Consider the following 23,338-nt stretch of genomic DNA (forward strand, 5'->3'; position numbering starts at 1 on the left):
TTTCTCCAATCACAGCTTGCAATGAAATTGATGCTTCTTTCCACCAATCATCGCCGAGCCGCGAAGGGGTTGTCGGGATGGGGGCATGGAGCCCTCAGTGGAGTAAGGGTGAAGCTGCTGTTGCCGGCTGCTCCTTTCCTCCCCCCACCATGTTGGTGCACTTATTTCGGGTCGGGATTCGGGGTAGCCCCGTCCCAGGCAAGCCACTACTACCCCTCCGCTTCCAGACATTCTCGGCCGTCAGGTAAAAAGGGACAAACCTAGTGGGAGCGCGGGCCATTCACCCGCCGGCAGGGCGTGGGGACCGCCGGGAGATGGAGTCCCGGGCTCGCGCAAGGCCTGCTGGGAGTTGTAGGCCGGCCCGGCCCGGGGTTGAATGTCGCTCCCCCGGGGATTGGCCTCAATTATTTACAGCGAGACCCAGGTGCCAGCAGGAGGCTCGGCGCGTCTGTATCTGCGTGTGGGCTGGACGGAGGGGGCGCTCTGGCCGGTGACCACGCTAGGTCTCTTCCCACCAGCGGGCGCCGTGCTGCACAGGTGTCGGGCCCCCGTTTCCGGCCCCAGTCCTCGTTCTTGGAATTGGCCGGGCGATGTGGACAAAAATTATTAGTGTCCGGAGACATTTAGTATTGCTGTTGTTCCAAAGATTCAGTGTGAACTGAACAAAAATGGTTCCTAAATCGGGATACTTTCAGCAGAGACAGTCAATTTGGTAATGCGTATGTATGTGTTCTTGTATGCTCTATACACGTTGTTCTCAAGGGAGAAAGACACAGGTGGGAAACGAACATGTACCCTGAAACTGCCACTCCGCTGTAAATGCTTTATGAGAAGCGACTTATTCCTTTCTAATCCTGGAGTGAAGAACCCGAGAGCCAGGCAGGCAGCAGATTCGTAGGGGCGGGTGGATGTGGACTTGTGTCCTTCGGAAAGCCCGTCTGACTGATGGAGGGCGAGATGGGCGGAGCTGCAGCTAGAAGTACCGGTGCTGGGAAGTAATCTGCCAGTTCTTGGCCGTGACCAAGCACTGCTTAGACCTTAGTTTGGAGAAGATGAGAAAAGCTGGAAAGTGGCCATGGTAAATTATTAAAAGGCTTGAAAACAGTCCTTAGGAAAAGAGTAAGGGTGTCGATGTTTTTTAACCAGAGCAAAACTCCAGAAAAGACATCAAACAATGTTTTAGTATTTGTGCGTTCAAAGTGTAGTGTTTTTAAAACGTCAGGTCACAACACAATAGATCATAAAGTGAATTTAGTGAGCCTGAATCATTTAAAAGTGAATATAATGGAATACGTGTTAAAAACAAAGTAGGGGGACTTCTCTGGTGGCGCAGTGGTCAAGAATCCGCCTGCCAATGCAGGGGATATGGGTTCGATCCCTGGTCCAGAATGATCCCACTAAGCCCCTGCGTCACAACTACTGAGCCTGCACTCTAGAACCCATGAGCTACAACTACTGAGCCCACATGCCACAACTCCTAAAGCCCGCATGCCTAGAGCCCATGCTCCGCAGCAAGAGAAGCCACCGCAATGAGAAGCCTGCTCACCGCAACCAAGAGTAGCCTCCGCTCGCCGCAACTAGAGAAAGCCCGCGCACGGCAACGAAGACCCAATGCAGCCAAAAATAAATAAATAAATGAATCAATTAATTTTAAAATTAGGGAGGGAATTCCTTGGTGGTCCAGTGGTTAGGACTTGGCACTTTCACTGCCAGGGCCCGGGTTTAATCCTTGGTGGGGAAACTAAGAACCTGCGAACCACACAGGACAGCCAAAAAAAATTGAGGGGAAGTATTGTTTTGTGAAGCCTTTCAGTTTTCTGTGACATTGGGCTGGATCGCAAAGTGAATCATATTTGTTAACTGTTATCCACAGTAAGTCTAAAACTTTGCAAACGCTGCAGCAGCGAGTCAGGGCAGATTGTTCTGCATTTCTAATGAAAGCATGTGCTCAACAAACATAACCATTTGCTGAACACTGTTATATACCAGAGCTCTGCTAAGTGCTGGGGATACAGTGGTGAATAAGAGAGAGCTTCCCGCCATCAAGGAATATATGGTCTAATGAGGAAGAGGAGCATTCACACAGGGCAGAAGGACATTGGGCTTCTCCGTTTATATTTTGGATAGATATAAAGTACACAGTGGAAGACAGGCAGGTGGATTGGGTCGGGGGAGGTGTAATACAGAGGTGGCAAGAAGCCCAGGCCTCCCTGAAACAAGGGAAGGATGAGATGGAGTGTGTAGTTAGGAGGGTCTGGAAATATGAAAGGCCATCATAGTAAAGAAGAAACCTTTCATCTATTTGTTTTTTAAAAGCCTCATCAATAATCTCATTTGGATCTTTGATCGTCCTACCATATACTCTTGGCCAGATAACTTATGCTTCTAACAGGCCTCCCTATAGCCACTCCTGTCCTTCTCCAGCTCACTCCCCTCTGCTGTGATCTTTAAAATGCAATTATGGGGACTTCCCTGGTGGCGCAGTGGTTAAGGATCTGCCTGCCAGTGCAGGGGACACGGGTTCAATCCCTGGTCCGGGAAGATCCCACATGCTGCGGAGCAGCTAAGCCCGTGAGCCATGACTACTGAGCCCGCGTGCCACAACTACTGAAGCCCGCGCACCTAGAGCCCGTGTTCTGTAACAAGAGAAGCCACTGCAATGAGAAGCCCGTGCACTGCAAGGAAGAGTAGCCCCCGCTCGCAGCAGTGAAGACCCAACACAGCCAAAAATTAATTAATTAATTAAAAAATTTTTTTTTTTTTTTTTTTTTTTTGCTGTACGCGGGCCTCTCACTGCCGTGGCCTCTCCCGTTGCGGAGCGCAGGCTCCGGACACACAGGCTCTGCGGCCATGGCTCACGGGCCCAGCCGCTCCGCGGCACGTGGGATCCTCCGGGATCGGGGCACGAACCCGTATCCCCCGCATCGGCAGGCGGACTCTCAACCACTGCGCCACCAGGGAGGCCCTAAAAAAATTTTTAATTAAAAAATGCAATTATGATTATGGTCCTCGTTGCCCTCTCAAGTCCAGGTGTTTTAAAAGGACGGTAATGACTCCCCCCACCCCACCCCCACCCTCCAGCCTCAGCAAGCTTTGTTGTTAGTTGTTCGTATCCACACACACACTAAAGCTTAACTACCACAGCGTAGTTCCTTGGTCTGTACTGTTCACCTCCTCTTCCTGTTCCTCAGAGCAGAGCTCTGGTGCACAGTAGGCTGGCGGCCCCACGTTGCCATCTACAGGTGCCGAAACTGCAGGAAAGGGGTGGTCTTGGCCTATCCCAAGATGACAAGATACGTTATTTGGATTTTATTTCTTTTTCTTCCTTCAGCTGACAGGGAGTCTGTCACCCTTTCCTTCCTTGCCTTGTCACATAAGCAGTCAAGGTCAGGAAGGAGACAAGGCAATGGGATATATAATAAGCTTCCAACCAGTGTTCAGAGACTTGGGTCCAGTCCTGGCCCTGCCACACGTAACCTTGGGCTCATCACATGTGGCAGCATAGGATAAGCCTGGATTCTGGAGTCAGACCGCAGGGCTCCTCTCTTGTCCTAGTTCTGCTGCTTGGGGACAAATGATTTCAGCTCTCAGCCCTAAAGGATTTTTTTTTTTTTTTTTGCGGTACGCGGGCCTCTCACTGCTGTGGCCTCTCCCGCTGCGGAGCATAGGCTCCGGACGCGCATGCCCAGTGGCCATGGCTCACGGGCCCAGCCGCTCCGCGGCATGTGGGATCTTCCCAGACCGGGGCACGAACCCGTGTCCCCTGCATCGGCTGGCGGACCATCAACCACTGGGCCACCAGGGAAGCCCACCTGCAGGATTTTTTCATCTATCAAGTGAGAATACTGGCATCTCCCTCCCAGGGATGTGAGGATCAAACAGAGTGGGCTGATGACTTGGTGAGGCGGGGGGCACTGTCCCTCTCTGAGCTACATTCACTGGGAACTTCCGTGTTCTCCACCGTAAGAGGAGCGCCGTCCAGCTCTGATGGCCTGTGATTCTGAGATAGCAGGTGTTGGAGGTGGTCACTGGCTAGGGCCCGCCGCCTGAGAGACGAGCCAGGGAGAACACCTTTACCACTGGATTGCTTTCCACTGGGCGTGTTCATCTCAGAAACCGAGGTTGCTTAAGAGCCGTCCTGAGAAGGGCAGGGCGGGCCGTCGGAAAAGGAGCTGCTGCTCTCCGGAGGGCGGAGCCGGGAGCGCGGCCGCTTTGTTGCTCAGCTCAGGGCCAGCTGGGCCCTTGAGCCCTCAGTGCTGTTCTCTCCCTGCAGGTCCCGCGATGGCCGCCCCAGCTCCTGCCTCCTCAGGGCCGTGGCCCGGCTGCAGCCCCAGCTCCGGGCCTTCCTCCCTCGAGCCCCCCCAGCTCCCAGCCGCAGCCCCTCTGCCTGGCTCTGGGTCGGGGGAGTCCTCCTGGGCCCCATGGTCCTGAGTAAGTGCCCCTGCCGCGGCCTTGTGGCCCTCTGTGAGGCAGAAGCGGCCCCTCCGGCCCACTCCGGACCCAGTGTCGTGGAGCCCCGCTTCAACTGGAAGCTCTTCTGGCAGTTTTTACGCCCCCATCTGCTGGTCCTGGGGGCAGCCATCGTGGTGAGGTCTTCTCCCGCCCCGCCCCACGCCAGGAACAGGGAAGAATCCAGCCAGGGGTTTGCGGAAGCCCCAGCCAGAGCCGCCTAGGGACAGCTTTCCTGCCTGGCCAAATCTCAGAGGAGACCTCGGGAAGCAACGGGGCTGGGGGTCACCAGGAGGACCTGCACAGGGCGGCTGGGTGAACAGGGTCCAGGGGTCCCCTGGGGCTGGCAGCTGGGCTTTAACGCTCCAAGAGACACAGGAGCCCCCAGAGCGTGGGCAGTAGTGGGAGAGGAAGGGCCGGGGGAGGGAAGAGCGTGGTCCCCCTGTAAACGTCTGTCTCCCACCCCGCAAGCTGGCACTGGGCGCAGCACTGGTGAACGTGCAGATCCCCCTGCTTCTGGGTCAGCTGGTGGAGATCGTGGCCAAGTACACGAGGGACCACGTGGGCAGCTTCCTGACTGAGTCCCGGAACCTCAGCACCCACCTGCTCATCCTTTACGGCCTCCAGGTACAGCAGAAGGGAGGGTCCGGGGGCTGCCGGAGGAACCGCGCGGGCGCCCCTGAGATCCAGCCTCTCTCCCAGGGCCTGCTGACCTTCGGGTACCTGGTGCTGCTGTCCCGCATCGGCGAGCGCATGGCTGCGGACATGCGGAGGGCCCTCTTCAGCAACCTGCTCCGGTACTGCCAGCCTCGGGCTGTGGGGTGCAGTGGTGGCGGGGGGGCCAAGCGGCCCTCGGGGGCTCTGGTGAACGTCTAGGGGCGGGGCCTCATCCTGAGCTCGTGTCTCCCTCTTCTCCCCCACCCGCTGCCCCCGTGTCCCACCGCCAGACAAGACATTGCTTTCTTCGATGCTAAAAAGACAGGGCAGCTGGTAAGCCGATTGACGACTGACGTGCAGGAGTTTAAATCATCCTTCAAACTCGTCATCTCCCAGGTCAGCGCCCAGGTCCCCCCACGCTCACTCACACGCGCACGCTCCCTAGTGCGGATGCAGCAGGCCAGTCCCGCCCACCCCCTGCTCTGCCCCGCCCCACCCTTGGGTCCTGCGCCCAGGCTCCCGCCGAAGCGAGAAGCCTGCTGTCTGGTGAGGGTGTGGGTGAGGGATGAGGGACGTTCACAGCAGGAGGTGCCACGGCAGCGTCCAGGGTCGGGACAGGCTGTTTCTCTCCCGTTCTGAAATCCTGCCTCCCAGGAAAACCTGCCCAAGAAGGAAGGCTCAGACAAGAGCCTTTGCTGGCCCAGCTTGCCCAGAGCAGAATCACCACCTTGCCCCTGGAATGCCTGGCACGCTGACAGGAGAGGGAGCGGTGGCTTTCTGCTCTATTCCTGATGTCCTCTCCTCTTCCCCCACGTTGTCACTGACCCCTAGCCGTCCCTGGGCGGCATCACCAGGCAATTCTCTCTTTTTTTCTTTTTTGGCCGCGCCTCGTAGCTTATGGGATCTTAGTTCCCCGACCAGGGATTGAACCCGGGCCCCGCAGTGAAAGCACCAAGTCCTGACCACTGGACGGCCAGGGAATTCCCCAGGCGATTCTCTTTTTCTTCAGTTTGTAGAGCAGAAGAGAATGAAAGCGGGATTTGTCCAGGGGGAGGATGCCTCGGTCCGCAGGCATTCTCACCCCAACTTCACACCTGCTCCTCAGGAAGGGGTTACGCTCTGTGACCCGTGGACTGTCGGTTGGCCTCCCAGGGGTCAGACCTATGGCCTTGGCCTTGTGAGTGGAGAGCTCGCTGTAGCCAGCTGACTCTTGCTGAGTTCCCCACATCATGTTGCTGATGCCAGACAGCCTTCCTGTCCACTCCCCAGGGGCTGCGAAGCTGCACGCAGGTGGCCGGCTGCCTGGTGTCCCTGTCCATGCTCTCCACGCGCCTCACCCTGCTGCTGATGGTGGCCACGCCTGCCCTCATGGGCGCTGGCACCCTGATGGGCTCAGCTCTCAGAAAATTGTCTCGCCAGTGTCAGGAGCAGGTACCAGCATTCCCGCCTGTACTCCTCTGTCACCCCTCCCTGTCTCCATACTGGCTCCCTGACCCCCAGACTCCCCGCAGGTCGCCAGGGCAACGGGTGTGGCAGATGAGGCCCTGGGCAACGTCCGGACCGTGCGAGCCTTCGCCATGGAGCAGTGGGAAGAGGAGTGAGTGCCGGGCAGGGGTGGAGCCCAAAGTGGTGGCAGGGGGGTGGCCTCCCCAGATGCGCCTCCCCCCACCTCCCGTTCCAGCCTGCCTGCTTCCTGAGGGCTGAGCTCGGCTTCTGTCGCAGACGCTATGGAGCGGAGCTGGGGGGGTCCCGCTGTAAGGCGGAGGAGCTGGGCAGAGGCATCGCCTTGTTCCAGGGGCTCTCCAGTATCGCCTTCAACTGTGAGTGAGTGAGGCCCTGCCGGGGGACCTGGGCTGTGGCTTGGGCTGAGCTCGGAGGAGCGAAGGACGGGTCCCAGCAGGGCGGGCGACGGGTGGCTCTCCACCTGCTCGAGGTCCTTTGCATGTCTCTCGAGGGCCAGTCAGCCGGCCTCTGGAGGCTGCTGTCGCCGGCGGGCAGTGGGCAGGGAGGCCCAGTGTCACAGCCGAGCCGTGTACAGCACGCTGCTAGGCCGCCCCCGAGGGAGCCATGGAGGTGCCCCCAACCCACTCGTTGCCAGATGACGAGACAGAGGCAGAGACCACTCAAGTGACTTACCTAAGTTCCAGTCAGTTGGGAGCACAGCAGGGACTGGCCCTGGGGACCAACACGTGGGCCAGGCTCTGTCCTCTGCCCTCCGCTGCTTCCTCCTTGAACCCCTGTCCTTGCCCCACTCAGGCATGGTCTTGGGCACCCTGTTTGTTGGGGGCTCCCTCGTGGCCGGACAGCAGCTGACGGGGGGAGACCTCATGTCCTTCCTGGTGGCCTCCCAGACAGTGCAGAGGTGAGTGTGGGGCTGTTCTCTTTCCTAAGGGGCCCAGCTGGGCCAGGGGCCGGGGGTGCCAGTCTGCTGTGAGGACAGCTACCAGGTCCCCCGGCGAAGCTCAGGGCTGGGGATGGGGAGCCCCTGCCTTCATCCAGAGCCCGCTCGGGGCTCCCAGCAGCCCCCGCAGCCTAACTCGCTGACCGTACACTCAGAAACGCAGTTGCCATCTTCACCTTCCAGACAATTCTTCGATGAGCCTTTTTTTTTTTCTTTTTTTTTTTTGGCCACACCGCGTGACATGCGAGATCTTAGTACCCCGACCAGGGATCGAACCCATGCCCCCACTGCGGTGGAAGCGCAGAGTCTTAACCACTGAACTGCCAGGGAAGTCCCAAGCCTTTTTTTCTTTTTTTTTTTTTGTGGCTGTGTTGGGTTTTTGTTGCTGAGTGGGAGCTACTCTTAGTTGCGGTGCACAGGCTTCTCATTGCGGTGGCTTCTCTTGTGGAGCACAGGCCCTAGAGTGTGCAGGCTTCAGTAGTTGTGGCTCGCGAGCTCTAGAGCACAGGCTCAGTAGTTGTGGCACACGGGCTTAGTTGCTCTGCGGCATGTGGGATCTTCCCGGGCCAGGGCTCGATCCCGTGTCCCCTGCATTGGCAGACGGATTCTTAACCACTGTGCCACCAGGGAAGTCCCCCAAGCCTTTAAAAAAATTTTTTTGTAAAATACACATAACAGAATTTACCATCTTAACTGTGTTTAAGTACACAGTTTTTGGTGGGTTCTTTTTGGCCATGCCACACGGCATGCAGGATCTTAGTTCCCTAACCAGGGATCGAACCTGCACCCCCTGCAGTGGAAGCACAGAATCTTAACCACTGGACCACCAGGGAAGTCCCTAAATACACAGTTTAGGAGCGTTACAGACACTCACATCATTGTGCAGTCATCACCACTATCCATCTTCAGAATGTCTTCATTTAGCAAAACTTCAATGCTGCACCTATAGAACCTCCCCTCCCCGCCTCCCGTGGCCCCAGGCAAGCCCCATCCTGCTTTCTGTCTCTGTGAATCTGTCGGCTCTAGGTCCTCATCTAGGTGGGATCATACGGTATCTGTCCCCGTGTGATGGGCGTGTTCACTGAGCATGACCTCTCCCAGGTTGAGCCATGTTGGAGCAGATGTCAGAACTGCCTGCCTTTTTGAGGCTGAATAAGACTCCATGTATGGACAGGTCATCTTTGACACGCTTTTTAAGAGCTGGCCTCCCACCCTCTGCCTGACCTTCCCCTGCAGGTCCCACCCTGCTGGCTCACCGTGTCCACGGCTCCGCCGGCCCCCTCTGCCCGCAGGCACCAGAGCTCCCCGCTGGCTCTGCCCCAGGAGTGCCCAGGGCGGGCCCCCTCCCCTCTCCTGTCCCTTCCAAGCTAAGTTCCTAGCAGCTCCTCCCGCTGTTTCTCTTCACTGTTTCCCCGCCAGATACCACGTATACCAAACATAAAACATGAATGCACGTTAGATAAACAATGACAGTAAATACGGTAGAATAAATAATTGAAGAGTGAAGACCTGTGTTCCCAACCAGCCACATCCAGAAGATAGAACGTCAGCTCAGACGCCCCTCTGGGTCCCTTCCTCGTTATTCCCGATGGCGATGGTCCTCGTGTCGTGGCTCTGCCCTGTGTCTTACCACCTGTGTGACTGTCAGCCGTTTCTTCCAGAATCCCTCACCATCGGCCTTATTATTATTGTCCTGGGCAGAATGGCGCTAAGCCGGAGGCAGGCAGGTAGAAAAGACTCCCTCTCTCAGCCCCAGACCCAGCATTCCACAAAGACCAGATGCCACCCATTTCTGCTCAGTGCTTCCTAATCTGGGCCCATTCAGACACTCTCTGGTCCTGGGCAGCCTCACCCCTCCTTCCCGGAGGCCCAGGAACTGATCCCTGGTGGCCTTGGGACTAAGAGGGTCTGGCTGTTACAGAGGTGGAACTTGGGCCGCCCCCTGCTGCCCCTCCCCCAGTGCCGACCTGGACGAACACCACTGGCTCCCTTCACGGTCACCCCACCCTGCTCCACGGGGCAGGGGCAGAAAGTCTCCCCCGCCGGAGGGCAGCCACCCGTCCCAGGCCTGGCCCCGCTCCCTCAGACTCGCCTTGCCCTGGACCCCCTCCCCTTTATGGCCTGCGTCCAGACCCTTTCCTTTCCTCCCCGCTGCACTGCCTAGCCAGTTAGCAGAGCTGTGTCACAGACTTCAGAAAGCCTCTCTCGCGGGCTGCTAGGTGCTAGGTGAGGCCGCTTCCCCAGCCACAGGCCTCAGGCGCAGACTAACTTGCTGTCTGGCTCTTCTCGGGAAGTTCTCCGGGCATTTCCTTGCGGGCTCCTCCCCCCTCCCCCACCCATAGTGTTGGGAGAAGTGAGATCCTGGGGAGTCAGTCTTGCCTCTTCTCTTCTAGAAGAGCCCCCATGCACAATCGGAGACGCACAGTCACGGGCTGGGCTGGCCCGTGACTAAGCCAGGGGCTGGTGACTCAGGAGTAGTGACTCACCTTCCTCCTAGCAGCCGGCAGCCCCACACGACAACAAGGAGGTGACCCACCGTCTGGACAGATGGACATTTGCCCCTCCGCTCACACAGGGCGGAGCCCGTGATGACATGTCTTCAGGGAATTTTGTCCAGGGTCCCCCCAGAGTTCCCCCTGTGATCCAATGTCTTCTGTTTCCTTCTTTCTCTAGAAGGAGTAACATGCTTTGTTCCACCTTCATTAGCCCTTGCTTCCCCCGGGAGTGGACAGCGCTAGATCTGACCCCCTTGGTGGGCCTCACAGCCCCTCCCTGCAGGCTGCGAGCAGCGTGGAGTCCAGCCCCACTGCGCCCTGCGCCTACCTTCCCTGTTTCCTCCCCGGAGCCCGGCCCTTAGGTAGCTGATGACTGTCAGCCGCATCCGGGCCAGGAGGGAACGTGGCTCTGAAAGGAGTTACTTGCCAGGTGCCCTCCCCAGTGGTGCCGGATCCCAGGGCTCCTAGGGCCCCAGGTTTCAGGAACTACCTTTGCATTTGGCCTCTGGCCGCCTGTTTCCTCACCTCACCCAACACATCCCCCACGTGGCTGAGACCCAGACCTGCCCCTCTGGCGCCGGCCCGCCTTCTCTCAGGCCCTCCTCGTCCCCGTCTTTCAACCCTCCTCTTTTACTTGCAGGTCCATGGCCAACCTCTCTGTCCTGTTTGGTCAGGTGAGTGGCAGAGTTGGGTGGGTCCAAGGATGTGGACGCGGTACCTGGGCTGGAGTCCCGTCGGCCACTGACGTCACTTGTGTGCCGTGAGAATTGGGTGTCGGGCGGAGGGGATACGACAAGCCCCTCCCCCGCCGCCAAGTGGGAGTCCAGGAGGTGCTGCCCATTCCCTGGGACCCCTTGCCTCCCTCACGCAGACTTTAACCCCCCTCCCCAGGTGGTGCGGGGGCTCAGTGCAGGCACCCGGGTCTTCGAGTACATGACCCTGAGCCCGTGCATCCCGCTGTCCGGGGGCCACTGCATCCCCAGGGAGCACCTGCGCGGCTCCATCACCTTTCACAACGTCTGCTTCAGGTCAGCATCAGTGGTGGGCGCAGGGGTATTTCTCTCTCGGTTGAGGGCTGGAGAGGGAGCCTGTCTGGGGACCTGTGGGTCAATGTCTCCCTCTAAGTAAGCCCCCCTCGGGGGTGCAGGGAGACTTCGGGAGGGACCTGGGCAACAAGGGGCCGGGAACCCGGTCTGACTGAGGGTCTCTTGGCTCCTCCCAGTTACCCCTGCCGTCCCGGCTTCCAGGTGCTCAGAGACTTCACCCTCACGCTGCCCCCGGGCAAGATCGTGGCCCTGGTGGGCCAGTCTGGGGGAGGTAAGAGGAGCCCGCCACCCTCCCACCTGTGACTTCTCCCTGTGGGAGCCACTCAGTGTGGAAGGAGGGGCCCCTCCACTGCCACCGGGGGCGTCCCTCTCCCGGACACACTCCAGAGACCCATGCCCCCTCCCGAACCCCCAGGAAAGACCACCGTGGCTTCCCTGCTTGAGCGCTTCTACGACCCCACGGCGGGAATGGTGACGCTGGATGGGCAGGACCTGCGCACCCTCGACCCCTCCTGGCTCCGGGGTCAGGTCATCGGCTTCATCAGCCAGGTGCCTGCTTCTCTCAGCCCCTGCGGCCTGGGCCCCTTCCCCTTCCCAGCCCCGTCACCTGCTGCCCTCCTGGGGGCACTGGGGGGAGAGCTGGCCCTCTTCACTGGTCCCCAGTGTTCCCTAGGGTCCCAGCGACTGCAGCTCTGCCCTTGGAACTCTGTTCCTCGATGTAAAAGGTCCAAGCAGGTGGAGATGGGGTGGTCGTTTTAGGATCCCTGGGTTCTGTGGTGTCCAGAAGGTCTGGACACCCACACGGTGTTGCCGGGCACTGCTGGTGGTTCACCCACCAAGCAAGGCCCCGCAGCCCCGCTCTGAAGCTCTCAGCCCCGCTGCTTTCCCAGCGAGGGTCCACCTCCCCCCACCCCCACGTGTGGATAGAGGGCGCCCTTTGGGCAGGAGAAAGCCAAATTGTAAAACCCTTCCCTGCCCATCTCCCCAGAGAGGGGGGACCCTGCCGGGCCAGCTGGTCTTGCTCTCCCAGCCGCCTTCCCGCTCCCTTTCCCGAGGGGCTCCGTGCTGTGCAGGAGCTCAGCTTCTCTCCCCTTTGATGGACCTCTCTGTGTTTGACCTGTAACTTTGAACTGCCCCTACCTGCCCTCCAAGTGGTCCTGTTCTGGCCGAAACAGCCTCCCCTGATGCGCCCCTCAGAGGTTCAGGGCAAAATCAGAATGTTTCCGGTGGACCCTCCACCTCCCACCCCCAGGAGCCAGTCCTGTTCAGAACAACAATCATGGAGAACATCCGTTTCGGGAAGCCGGGCGCCTCCGACGACGAGGTTTACGCAGCCGCCCGGGAAGCCAACGCGCATGAGTTCATCACCAGCTTCCCCGAGGGCTACGACACCGTCGTGGGTGAGTTCAGACAGCATCCTGCTGGGGCCCTCGGGGCCCACGAGCGAGGCTGGGATCCGGGGGGCAGGGACACGGTCACAGCATGGGGGAAGACCAGACAATAACCATGGCCGAGTGGGACAGAGGTGACTCTGTGGGGACAGGGGAGACGAGGCCCATGCAGTTCAGGCACAAGCAGGCTGCGGGGACAGGAGCGTGATGGAGGGCAGGGGCACAAGTGATCCGTGACGTGGGGCCTCTTCAGAGCTCGCCACATCGGCTCCCAAGACCTGACCAGAAGCAAGGGGGTGTTACCTCCTTGTAATTGTTTATCCTTCTGTAGCCTTTTGTTTGTTTGTTTGTTTTTGCGTGACGCAGGCCTCTATTGTGGCCTCTCCCGTTGCGGAGCACAGGCTCCGGACGCGCAGGCTCAGCGGCCATGGCTCACGGGCCCAGCCGCTCCACGGCATGTGGGATCTTCCCGGACCGGGGCACGAACCCGTGTCCCTTGCATCGGCAGGCGGACTCTCAACCACTGCACCACCAGGGAAGCCCCTTCTGTAGCCTTTTATCCTTCAACAAAAGGTGCTCCCCCTGGCTATCCGTAGGGATGGATTTGGTTGAGCCAGTCTGTCTTCTGACTTACCCAGAAGAGGGCTCTGGTGGTTCTGGAACATCGCAGTACTGTAGCATCACGCTGGAGTCTTCAGAGTGCGGCTTGCACTTTGTATGTTCATCTCAGAGGTCTTTTTTTTCAGCCTTTGGGCTCATGTTTATTGTCCAGAGTCTCTTGGCTCTGTTGCAGAATGTTCCAGCATATCTCACGGCACAGGCATATCCAAGGTTCTCAACTCTTCCCAAAACCTAGTCCTGAGCCTGGCTGAGCTTAGCCTTCCGAGTGGCGCCCCCTCTGTGGGTAGCCGTCCTTCGTGTTCCGTGTTACTCACGGCTCGGATTCCTGCCGACCCCACCCTGACGGGAGGAGCCGGGCCCACTCCTCTCTCGTGCATGCGCCTTGTACCCGAGCCGGTGCACTCGGCGGCTGCCCGGGGCTGCAGCCTGCCCCCCTGCTCTGTGACTGCTGCAGTCACCTGAGGCTCTCTTTGGCAACCCGGCTGCCACCTCTGCTGTTCTCTGTGGGCGTTTTGGACCCCAATGTGGTCTTCCCAGAATGCCCAGGTGGGTTTTGAATCCCACTGTTCTGCCACCCCCTACCCCACCGCAGGAGTCACATCTGGATCCTGGATGTCCCCACAGCAGCAGAGAGCCAGGAGGCCAGGAGAAGGCGGCTAGCCCTGCAGGGCCAGGGCAGGGGGTGGGACCCAGGCCCGTCATGGCTCCGAGCCCCTGTCCTGGTGCGTGGGTGGAGCTCAGCGACGCCTCTGGGCATCACTGAGCCCTGTTGGGTGCACGACCCCTGTCACCGTGTGAGTGCCTGTACACGTTTGCACGGGGATGTGGGATCGTGTTGCCACCAGGCAACACCCCTGCCCTCAGAGAGGCAGGACGAATGCGCACAGGGCCAGGGCAGGGCCCCGAGGGGCCAGATGGGAAGTGCCAGACAGCCCCGGTGACCATCTGCAGGGCCGCCCCCAAGTGCAGAGCTGAGCGCCACTTCAAGCCCCCGCCCTATCCCCTTCCTCCCCAGGCGAGCGGGGTGCAACCCTGTCTGGCGGCCAGAAGCAGCGCCTGGCCATCGCCCGAGCCCTCGTCAAGCAGCCCTCAGTGCTGATCCTGGATGAGGCGACCAGCGCACTGGACTCAGAGTCTGAGAGCCTGGTGCAGGAGGCCCTGGACCGCGCCAGCGCTGGCCGCACCGTGCTGGTCATCGCCCACCGGCTCAGCACCGTGCGTGGGGCCCACCAGATCGTCGTCATGGCCCACGGCCGGGTCTGCGAGGTCAGCTGGGGCCCGGGGAGCAGGTCAGGGGGCTGGCACGGCTTCAGCCACGGACACAGTGGAATGGGCAGCTCAGCTGAGCTGTGTGAGGGTCTGGCCTGGCCCTGGGGCCTTGGGCTCATAGTCTGAAAGCAGCACCCACGTGGATTCAGGAGTTCCTGCCCTTCGATAAGCCCTGGCCTCTCGGGGCCCCAGCTTCTTCCTCTGTCCCCTGGGGTTGGGCAGTGAGTAGAGCTGCAGCGTGGCTCCCAGGATCAAAGGGGAAAGTTCTCAGAGAAGCGTTCGCTGCTGGGGGAGGGGCCCAGGGGCTGAGGCACAGAAGAGGCCGCACCAGGGACCCTGATCAGGTGCTGCTCCAGGCAGGAACAGCACCCCAGAGGCTGGCTCTGCAGCAGGGCTCGGGGGCTGTATGGGGCCCGGCTCACAGCCCCCTGGCCACTCGCACTGGGTGAGGGGCACTGGGCCCTGTAAGAAAGACAGGGGGACCCAGATGCTCTTCCACAATCTAGCTCAGCTGACAAGTACAGATGCGCCAGTGGCAATCCATAATCAGCTGTGCTTTGGTTTCATACTCTCCTCAGGACTGACACTGGCTTAGGTGAAGCCGTGCCCGACGGCTCATAAGAAGCGGGCCCTCCAGGGGCTCTGAACTCTGAGCTGGGTTGGGGTGACCGTCTGCCTCTCCTTCCTCTCCAGGTGGGGACCCATGAGGAGCTCCTAAAGAAGGGCGGGCTCTACTTGGAGCTCATCCGGAGACAGGCCCTGGATGCCCCGCCTCCTGAGACGCCCAGGGGCCCTGGGAAGCAGCACCCCAAGTCCTGAGAGGTCTGGTCACCGCCGCGCATCCGTGTCCAGGGCCAGGGCTCAGCTTGGGGGGGGATCCCAGGCACCGAGCCCCCAGGAGGGCCAGCATGCTGGGGCGGGGGCTACTGCCACCGCTTGCCCGCTCGCAGCGAAACCCGGGCCGGGCGCCGGGCTGGGGGGGGTTGGGCGCCCTCCTCCCCCTGCCAGCGCTGAGAGCCCTTGGCTGCGCGGCGGGCCCCTGCCCTGTCTCCTCCCTTTGCCAAGCCCTCCCCGACCCCTCTCCCAGCACTGCCAAGCCTCCCCCTGTACCCGACAGGCTAAAGGTGTGCAGGCCCGCAGCCGCAGGGAATTTTCACAAGTCAGCCCTGGGGGCGGGAACAGGGACTCACCCCAGGATTCACCCCACACCCGTGCCAGGACCTTGGCTGCCTCCGTGGACTCCCGACAGGCCTCTCGGGGCCCTGCAAGAAGGCGCCCACCCGCTGAGCCAACCCTTCAAACCCTCAGCCCACGTCTTGGAAACAACTTCCCTTCCTTCTCCCTGCGCCTTCACGCAGTCCGTGCTCTAGGTTTTGCCCTCCCCCCATCTAAACGGGACGGGCGCCTAACAGGGCCCCTGGCTCTCGGGGAGGGCGAGGAGGGGCGGGCAGCTGTGGTCTGATCCACAAGAGGTTCTGCCCTGGCCCCGTGCGCCTCGAGCCTGTCACCTGGTGAGATTGTGGACTGCCACCCTCTATGTGAGGACACTTAGCTCTGAAAGGGACAGGAGAGGACGTGCACCCCAAACCCCAGCCACGGGGACATTCAGTGCGAACAGTCACCTCACCACTGAGGGGCAGTTGATGCCAAGCCCCCTGGGCTGACAGAATACAGAATCAGCCCGGCAAGGAGCGGTCACTGCCAGGCCAGCCGCCCTCGCGTGGTCAGACAGGTTCCCTGGAGCAGGTGGGACCAGAGCCTCACTTCGAAAGCGGATAGGCCAGCTGCCCCGGGTGGCACAAGCCCTGTGACCCCAAAGCTGTGAATGGGGTGGGGCTGGACTCTTGTCCGCTTCTGGGGACCTAAGAGCAGCCAGGGTTTGCCCCCAGCCCTGGTCAGCTCCTAGAACTGGGCACCCCTCCTGCCTTGGTCCTGCTCGTGTCACGTCCCACCAGGAAACCTTCCCCCTTCACAGCCACGTCTGGGCTGAGGACTCCATCATGAGTCCTGCGCCCTGGCTTGAGGAAGAGGGGCCGCCCATGCTGGACCTTCAAGGCCAGCCGGACCTTTTGGATTTATCCCGTGGCATAGAAGGATGATGCCATGTTTCAGGGGTTGGCAGCAGGGGCAGGACCAGCAGGGACAGCTGTGGCTGGAGGCCAGCCTGGAGGAGGCTGCCGCGGGCTCAGGTGTGAGTGCAGGAGCCAGGGTGAGAGTGCCCACAGCCTCTTCTGAGTATGGTTTAGGACCAGGTGCTACTTTAGGGAAATACCCCTGAATATCCCAGGGCCAAAGCCACCCTGGTTTCATGCCCTGCTTTCTTAACGATGAGAGGTTGCACCCCAGGGCAGGCTTGGCCTGGGAAGCAGAGCACGGGCCAGCTCCGGGCTGCTTTGCCGCTCAGCGCCTCCCCAGTGAGGGCAGCCAAGGGCAGGCCTCAACTCCCCGGCCAAGTCCACACGGGCCTGCCTGGCCTCTCCCGGCCGAGGCCAGCTCGTGCTCTACCAGCACCAGCCGCGGCCTCCAGCCACCCAGACGTCTTCTGACACCAGATTCTAGGTGTCTCCTTACCTCTGCAGGGTGGCCTCTCCAAATCCTGCCCCCCACCCCCCGCCCCGCATCCCCTCTTTAGGGAAGTGGTGAAATCCATGGCGAGCCCTGAGCTGGAAGGCCCTGAGCTCAGCTGCACACTTGCTGTGTAGCCTTGACCTCACCCCTTGGCTCCTGCAGCTATTCCACGCAGATCGGAAACCTAGCTGCACTTAATTTCACAAGCTTCTTTTAAGAGTTTAATTAGAATAATCTGTGGTAAGGTACTTGGCCTCAGAAGCTGGTTACATCTGTGCAATAAACCATGTGATTCACTCCTTCAAGGTGTGCGTTCATTAAGCACCTGCTGTGTGCCGCCGTGTCTGCTGGGCTGGGGGGGATGAGGACGTCCCTGCCCCCATGAGGCCTGCGGCGGTCTCATCAGAAGGACGGACAGGAGGCCAGGCGATCACGGCGCCACGTGATCTTGTTCAGTTGGCGGCTACGTCCCATTCACCGCGGAGAGCCCGTGGACCCTCGCCTCTAATGCCTTGTGGAGGGACATGGAGCAGAAATAAACTGCAGTAAATACATTAGTGGAGATAAATCTGCTTTCTCTCAGGCCTGCAGTGCAACTCCCAGCTCCACGGGGGCAGGTGAGCGTTTAACCAAACGCAGGGCTTGACGCCAGCGAGGAGCCTCCGCAACAGCCGCAGCGCCCAGCAGCTGCCTCCCGTCCCTTGTACCTTGGATCAGCAGGACCCCCGGGTCCTGCCTGAGGCCTTGCAGACTGCAGCTCTGCCTTTTGGAGATGGCCTCGCTAGCCTCTGGGAGTCCTCCCTAGCCCAACCCAGCGTCTCCTCCTCGGCATCTCAGCCAAATGCCCCGGCTCCGCCCCCTCAAGGCCAGTGTTGCCATGCTGTGCCAGGCACTGTGGCCCAGGGCACTCCAGCCGGTTTGGGGGCAGTGTCTCTCCTCCTTCAGAAAAGCCCCCACACAAAACAGGCACACTCCATGTTACTGATGGGAGCGCACCGTGGTGTAATAACGCCTACGGTGGGGAATTTTGTGCTATCAAATTACCCATGCAGTTGCCTCTTCTTGACCCAGCAGTTCTATTTCTAGGAGTTTATGTCTGTAGGATGTTACTGAGAGCGCCACTGTTTGTAATGGAAGACTGGAAACCCCCCATGTCCATCAACAGGGGTGTGGTTATATAAATGATGGTACATCCAGATAAATGAAATGCTACGCAGCCATTTATAAAATGAAGTTTTCTAGGTACTGGATACCACATGGTCTCAAGAATATATTGTCAAGTGAAAAAAGATGTGAAATCATAGGGCATCCATAGTACCTGGGAGGGCGTCACATGGGCACCTATGTTATACTTGAAGGGCGACAGGTGAGCCCACCGTCACTACGGCAGAGGACAGCCCCCCAGACACGAGGGCCTGAGCATGGGGAGGTGGGAGAGAGGGTCACTGGGGACAGACCACCTCTGCACGTGGGGCCAGAGGAGACCCTGGCACCCAGAGTAGGCTGGGACGCTGGGGGCTCAGAAGAGTCTGCTGATGCCAACTTCCCACCACTTTCCAGCCTGGTCAGGAGCCAGCTCCGCTCTGCGAAAGAGCAGATGACCCCGCGTGAGGTTAGGGGGAAGGGAGGAGAGGGCAGAGGACGGGGACGGGGCCAAGGGTCAGCGACTGACCCTCAGGCCCGACATACAGGGGCTGCAGCTGAGCATCTAGCGGGCCCCGAGAGCACCCCGGCCCCAATTTCTCTCTCGGCTCCCCTCAAGCCCACCCGGGATTGCTGTGGTTTCCTGCTGGCGCCTCTGGTCTCCACAGCCAGGCCTCCCCCCCGACGCTGCACTAATGGCTCCGCCTGGGGCCCCAGGGACCTCCCCGCCCCCCAGGCTGCTCTGCCAGCCCCCTTGCCCCCTCGCCGCTGAAACCCAATCCTCTGCCGCAGCTCCGGCTCAGCAGAGCAGCCTCCAGCAGAGCCGCCCTGCTTGCCTCGTCGGCTGCACCCTACCTGGTCTCTGCCCCGGAGCCCCCAGCCCAGCACCGCGCCCAGCAGAGCCACAACCAGGTCCTGGACGAGGCCGAGCTGCACCCGCCAGGCCAGTACCTCCCCACCCTCTCCCCTCCTGGCCCAACACCCGCGAGACCCCTGCCTGACCCTCTGAAGCCCCTCTCGGCCCCTCCAGTCCTCGGACCGACCCTCTCTCCTCCTCCTAATCCTCTGTAGCTTGGTTGCCCCCGCGCCCCGGGCTCCGGCCATGAAGCGCCCCTCAGGGCCGGAGGAGGCCCAGCTGCCGGCCTCAGACATCCGCGTGTTCGCCAGCAGCTGCTCGATGCACGGCCTGGGCCACGTCTTCGGCCCGGGGGGCCCGATGGCGCGCCGGGGGCTGTGGACCACAGCCGTGCTCCTGGCACTGGCCACCCTCCTCTACCAGGTGGCTGGGAGGGTGCGCTACTACGGGGAGTTCCACCACGAGACGGCCCTGGAGGAGCGTGAGAGCCGCCGGCTCACCTTCCCGGCCGTCACCCTGTGCAACATCAACCCGCTGCGCCGCTCACGCCTCACGCCCAACGACCTGCATTGGGCCGGGCCCGCGCTGCTGGGCCTGGAGCCCGCCGAGCACACTGCCTATCTGCGGGCCCTGGGCCGGCCCCCCGCGCCGCCCGGCTTCATGCCCAGCCCTACCTTCGACGTGGCCCGGCTCTACGCCCGGGCCGGGCACGCCCTCGAGGACATGCTGCTGGCCTGCCGCTACCGAGGCTGGCCGTGCGGGCCCGAGAACTTCACCACGGTGAGCCGGCCGCCCGATCCGTCCAGCCAGGGGCCCGGGAGCTCCAGGCGGTCCCTGCCGGGCCTTGCCAGCCCACACTCCCCCAGAGCCAGGGAACCTTAACAGCCGTGCTGAGGGAACCTTAACAGCCGTGCTGGGGGATCCTTTCCTTCCCCACCCCACCAGTGCCTTTCTGTTCAGCCAGGAAGCTGTCCTCCTCGGGCCCCTCCCTGCTGCTCAGCTGGACTGCAGCGTGCAAGGTCACGCCTCCCAGCCAGGGGCACTCACCCAGGCTGGCTCTGGGCCCAAGGTCTGGTCTGTGGAGAGCCTGCTCCTGGGGGGTGGGGGGATCTGGTGTTCTAGGGCAGGAGACCCTCTCCTCTCTGCCAGGGGGAGGGGGCTGGTTTCCCTGCTGCTTCTTCCACATGCTGCCAGACCTGAAGGGGCCAGCTGGGCCCCCCTTCCTTTTATGCCAGCCTCCAAAGAAACGCTTGCCCTGCAGGCTGTGCCCTGGGCTGGGGGTGGAGGGGGGAGCGAGGAACTGGAGGGTCCAAGCCTGTCCTTTCCTGTGGGAAAGGGGCAGGGTTAGCTGGTCACAGTCCAGCGAGGGTCCTACTACTACACGTGCCGGCTGAGGGAGGGTCTGGGGGCATTAAGATGTGGGCTTCAGTGTTCAAAGGAGAGACCCAAATAGAGGATGGGGAGGGAGGGGTCCCACGGTCCTCGCACTGGCCCAGGGGAAAGGGCTACCTGAGCTCCTGGTTCCCTGGCGAGGTCTGCCATCTGTCTGCCCTGCCCCAGGTCCTCACCCGCATGGGGCAGTGCTACACCTTTAACTCTGGCGCCGAAGGGGCGGAGCTGCTCACCACTCCGAAGGGCGGCATGGGCAACGGGCTGGAGGTGCTGCTGGACGTGCAGCAGGATGAGTACCTGCCCGTGTGGAGGGACACGGGTGCGGGGGCGCACGGGCGAGGCTGGGCAGTGGCAGGTGGGGTGCAGAAGGCCCTGGGGAGACGTGGAGGTGCGGGGAGGGCCCCAGGCCCGTCCTTTCCTGTAGGAAGTGGGTGGGTTTAGTTGGTCACAGCCCTGGGGAGAGGGGGCTGCAGGAGGGGGCCTCTTGGGACTCAGGCCCCAGGGTTCCCCCTTCCCTGCAGAGGAGACGCCGTTTGAGGTGGGGATCCGAGTGCAGATCCACAGCCAGGAGGAGCCGCCACTCATTGACCAGCTGGGCTTCGGGGCGGCCCCTGGCTACCAGACTTTCGTGTCCTGCCAGAAGCAGCAAGCATCCTCTCTGGTGCCTCCAAAGCCAGGCTCCGACCCCCTCCTGAGCCCACGCCACCTCAGACCCCAACCCCAGCTCCTCAGACCTGTCCCAGTGATCTCACGTTCTACGCAGGCCCCCACTTCTCCCAGAGCCTCCTTAACCTGTCCGCCTACAGCTGAGCTTCCTGCCGCCACCCTGGGGTGACTGCAGCTCTGTCTCTCTGGACCCTGACTTTGAGCCGGAACCCTCTGGTCCTCTGGGTCCCCCCAGGCCCAGCCCAGGCCCCAGCCCTCCCTATAGTCTAATAGGGTGTCGCCTGGCCTGCGAGAGCCGCTATGTGGCTCGGAAGTGCGGCTGCCGGATGATGCATATGCCAGGTAAGGGGCTGGGGGCAGCAGAGGAGGGGGTCTGGGGAGGCGGGGAGGCCTGGGGGGGCCGCTCCTGAAGCTGTCTCCTCCGCCGCCGTGCAGGCGGCGCGCCAGTGTGCAGCCCCCAGCAGTACAAGGACTGTGCCGACCCGGCGCTGGGTAAGGGGCAAGCCTCCCCCGCATCCTGTCCTCACCCCACTCCACCCGCGACCCCGACCCTGCGGGGCGGGCGGCCCTGACCCAGGCACCTGTGGCCCGCAGACGCCATGCTGCGGAAGGACGCGTGCACCTGCCCCAACCCGTGCGCCAGCACGCGCTACGCCAAGGAGCTCTCCATGGTGCGGATGCCCAGCCGCGCCGCCGCCCGCTACCTGGCCCGGAAACACAACCGCAGCGAGGCCTACATCGCGTGAGCCCCGCAGGGGGCCGGGGGCCCGGGGGCGAGGCGAGCGCCAAGCCTCCGTGCGCAGCGCCCGGGGATGGGACACCAAGCTACACATCATTACCGGGGTCGGGGACTCGGGGCAAGCTGCTTAACCTTTCTGACGCCGGCTCTTCCGAAAATGGGGACGGTGACACCCCTCCCCAGGGCTCATGACTCAGAGACCAGAGAATGGGGCACCTGTTCCTGCCAGCAGCTGGCACTAGGGGCGTCCAGCGAACACTCTTGGCCTCTCTTCCTCCAGGGAGAATGTGCTGATGCTGGACATCTTCTTTGAGGCCCTCAACTACGAGACGGTGGAGCAGAAGAAGGCCTACGAAATATCGGAGCTGCTCGGTGCGTGCGCGCGCGTGCGTGCGCGCGTGCGTGCAGGCAACTTGCGGTCTGGGGAGGTGTGGGCAGAGCAGGTAGCAGTGAGCTGACAGGTGACCCGGTCTCCACAGGTGACATTGGGGGCCAGATGGGGCTGTTCCTCGGCGCCAGCCTGCTCACTATCCTTGAGATCTTGGACTACGTGTGTGAGGTGGGTGGACCTGGGCTCCAGCTGTGGGAGGCGGGCAGAGTCAAGCCACAGGATCCAGGGGGCAGGTGTGCGCTGACCACCTCCAGCACTGCTTCCCCCAGGTGTTCCGGCACAGAGTCCTGGGATACTTCTGGAACCGAAAGCGCTCCCAAAGGCACTCCAGCGCCAACCTGGTAACAGCCCCCTCCTCCCCGCTGCCGTCTCCACTGTGTGTGCTCAGCCCCTCCTCCTAAGTGTAGAACAGCCTCCCTACCCAGCTGAGAAAAAGTGATGCGGGACGGGCGTGCAGTGACCTTGGCTGGTCTCTGGGAGGGAGGATCCCCGCCGCCACCACCCCACCCCAATCTCTGACCCTCCTCTCACAGCTTCAGGAAGGGCTGGGCAGCCAACGAACCCCGGTTCCCCACCTCAGCCTGGGCTCCAGGTAACAAGAAATGGCCCCCTAAGGTCAAGGGAGATGGGGGAGGTCCAGTCCAGAGGGCAGGGGCAGGGCAGTGGGTGAGAGGCCTCCTGTCGTAGGGTCGTGGTCCGTGTCTCCCCAGGCCTCCCAACCCTCCCTATGCCGTCACCAAGACGCTCTCTTCCTCCCAACGCACCTGCTACCTCGTCACCCGGCTCTAGATGGGGCGTCTGTGTCTTCAGGGCCGCACCCTGACATCCTGGACGTGGCCAGCCCGCGCGTGTCTTTCCACCTTCACCCCAAATAAAGTTCTAGTGCCTCAGCCTCAGCTGTTCCACTTACAGGCAGGCCGGCCAGGCCACAGTCAGCCCTACTCGGGCACAAGAAGACCTCTGCCAGCCATCATCCAGCAGACGTGATGTCTGAAATGTTAACCTCCAGAAATCTCTCTATGAGAGAAGAATAGTAAGTGGGCATCGGTCACTTGAGCCTCAGTGTGAATGAGTTTGTCAAACGGACATCTCAGAGTGATCGGAGCCCAAAGCCAGGTGTGAAGGCAGAGGCGGCGGTGGTAGGACAGCCGCACTTGGGGTCCGATCAGGGGAGGGCTGGCAGAAGGCTCTGATCAGAGCCCGGCAAGAAGCAGCGGAGCAGGTGGGGAGAAGCTGGCATGGCTAGCCCGCTTC

The 23,338-nt window shown here is 61.2% G+C and overlaps 2 protein-coding genes across 5 annotated transcripts; both read left to right on the plus strand.

The window, feature by feature from the left end:
* The first annotated feature begins 85 nt into the window (after positions 1-85).
* Positions 86-17,371, plus strand: ABCB8 (ATP binding cassette subfamily B member 8). 4 transcript variants are annotated; one of them, XM_060108013.1, is made up of 17 exons: positions 86-244; positions 4,274-4,586; positions 4,921-5,076; positions 5,152-5,246; positions 5,397-5,502; positions 6,376-6,537; positions 6,618-6,703; positions 6,829-6,926; positions 7,363-7,468; positions 10,643-10,676; positions 10,894-11,030; positions 11,225-11,319; positions 11,464-11,597; positions 12,301-12,448; positions 14,076-14,326; positions 15,023-15,151; positions 17,204-17,371. In XM_060108013.1, exons 1-16 carry the CDS (start codon positions 150-152, stop codon positions 15,146-15,148), a joined length of 2,142 nt encoding a protein of 713 aa, XP_059963996.1. In that variant the 5' UTR covers positions 86-149; the 3' UTR covers positions 15,149-15,151; positions 17,204-17,371. The 4 variants fall into 4 exon arrangements, with proteins under 4 accessions (XP_059963996.1, XP_059963994.1, XP_059963995.1 ...); XM_060108011.1 differs by lacking the exon at positions 17,204-17,371 and adding an exon at positions 15,447-17,198; XM_060108012.1 differs by lacking the exon at positions 17,204-17,371 and adding an exon at positions 15,548-17,198.
* Positions 17,372-19,056: 1,685 nt separating this feature from the next.
* ASIC3 (acid sensing ion channel subunit 3) lies at positions 19,057-22,873 on the plus strand. The gene is made up of 11 exons (XM_060108162.1): positions 19,057-19,676; positions 20,457-20,607; positions 20,810-20,937; positions 21,095-21,296; positions 21,390-21,446; positions 21,549-21,696; positions 21,974-22,065; positions 22,173-22,252; positions 22,354-22,425; positions 22,618-22,676; positions 22,795-22,873. The coding sequence occupies exons 1-11, from the start codon at positions 19,143-19,145 to the stop codon at positions 22,871-22,873; spliced, it is 1,602 nt and encodes a 533-aa protein (XP_059964145.1). The 5' UTR covers positions 19,057-19,142.
* Positions 22,874-23,338: the final 465 nt, after the last annotated feature.

The sequence above is a fragment of the Mesoplodon densirostris genome, chromosome 9 (genome assembly GCF_025265405.1).
Source record: "Mesoplodon densirostris isolate mMesDen1 chromosome 9, mMesDen1 primary haplotype, whole genome shotgun sequence".
Taxonomy (NCBI): Eukaryota; Metazoa; Chordata; class Mammalia; order Artiodactyla; family Ziphiidae; genus Mesoplodon; species Mesoplodon densirostris.

Excerpts from the sequence above, each read along its gene's own strand:
- ASIC3 (XM_060108162.1), top strand. The coding sequence starts at position 19,143 with ATGAAGCGCCCCTCAGGGCCGGAGGAGGCCCAGCTGCCGGCCTCAGAC. Across the intron at positions 20,938-21,094 it reads TGTCCTGCCAGAAGCAGCAA|CTGAGCTTCCTGCCGCCACC; the intron begins GCATCCTCTCTG and ends GTCCGCCTACAG. Across the intron at positions 22,253-22,353 it reads TCTTGGACTACGTGTGTGAG|GTGTTCCGGCACAGAGTCCT; the intron begins GTGGGTGGACCT and ends TGCTTCCCCCAG.
- ABCB8 (XM_060108013.1), top strand. The coding sequence starts at position 150 with ATGTTGGTGCACTTATTTCGGGTCGGGATTCGGGGTAGCCCCGTCCCA. Across the intron at positions 5,503-6,375 it reads TCAAACTCGTCATCTCCCAG|GGGCTGCGAAGCTGCACGCA; the intron begins GTCAGCGCCCAG and ends TCCACTCCCCAG. Across the intron at positions 14,327-15,022 it reads CCCACGGCCGGGTCTGCGAG|GTGGGGACCCATGAGGAGCT; the intron begins GTCAGCTGGGGC and ends CTTCCTCTCCAG.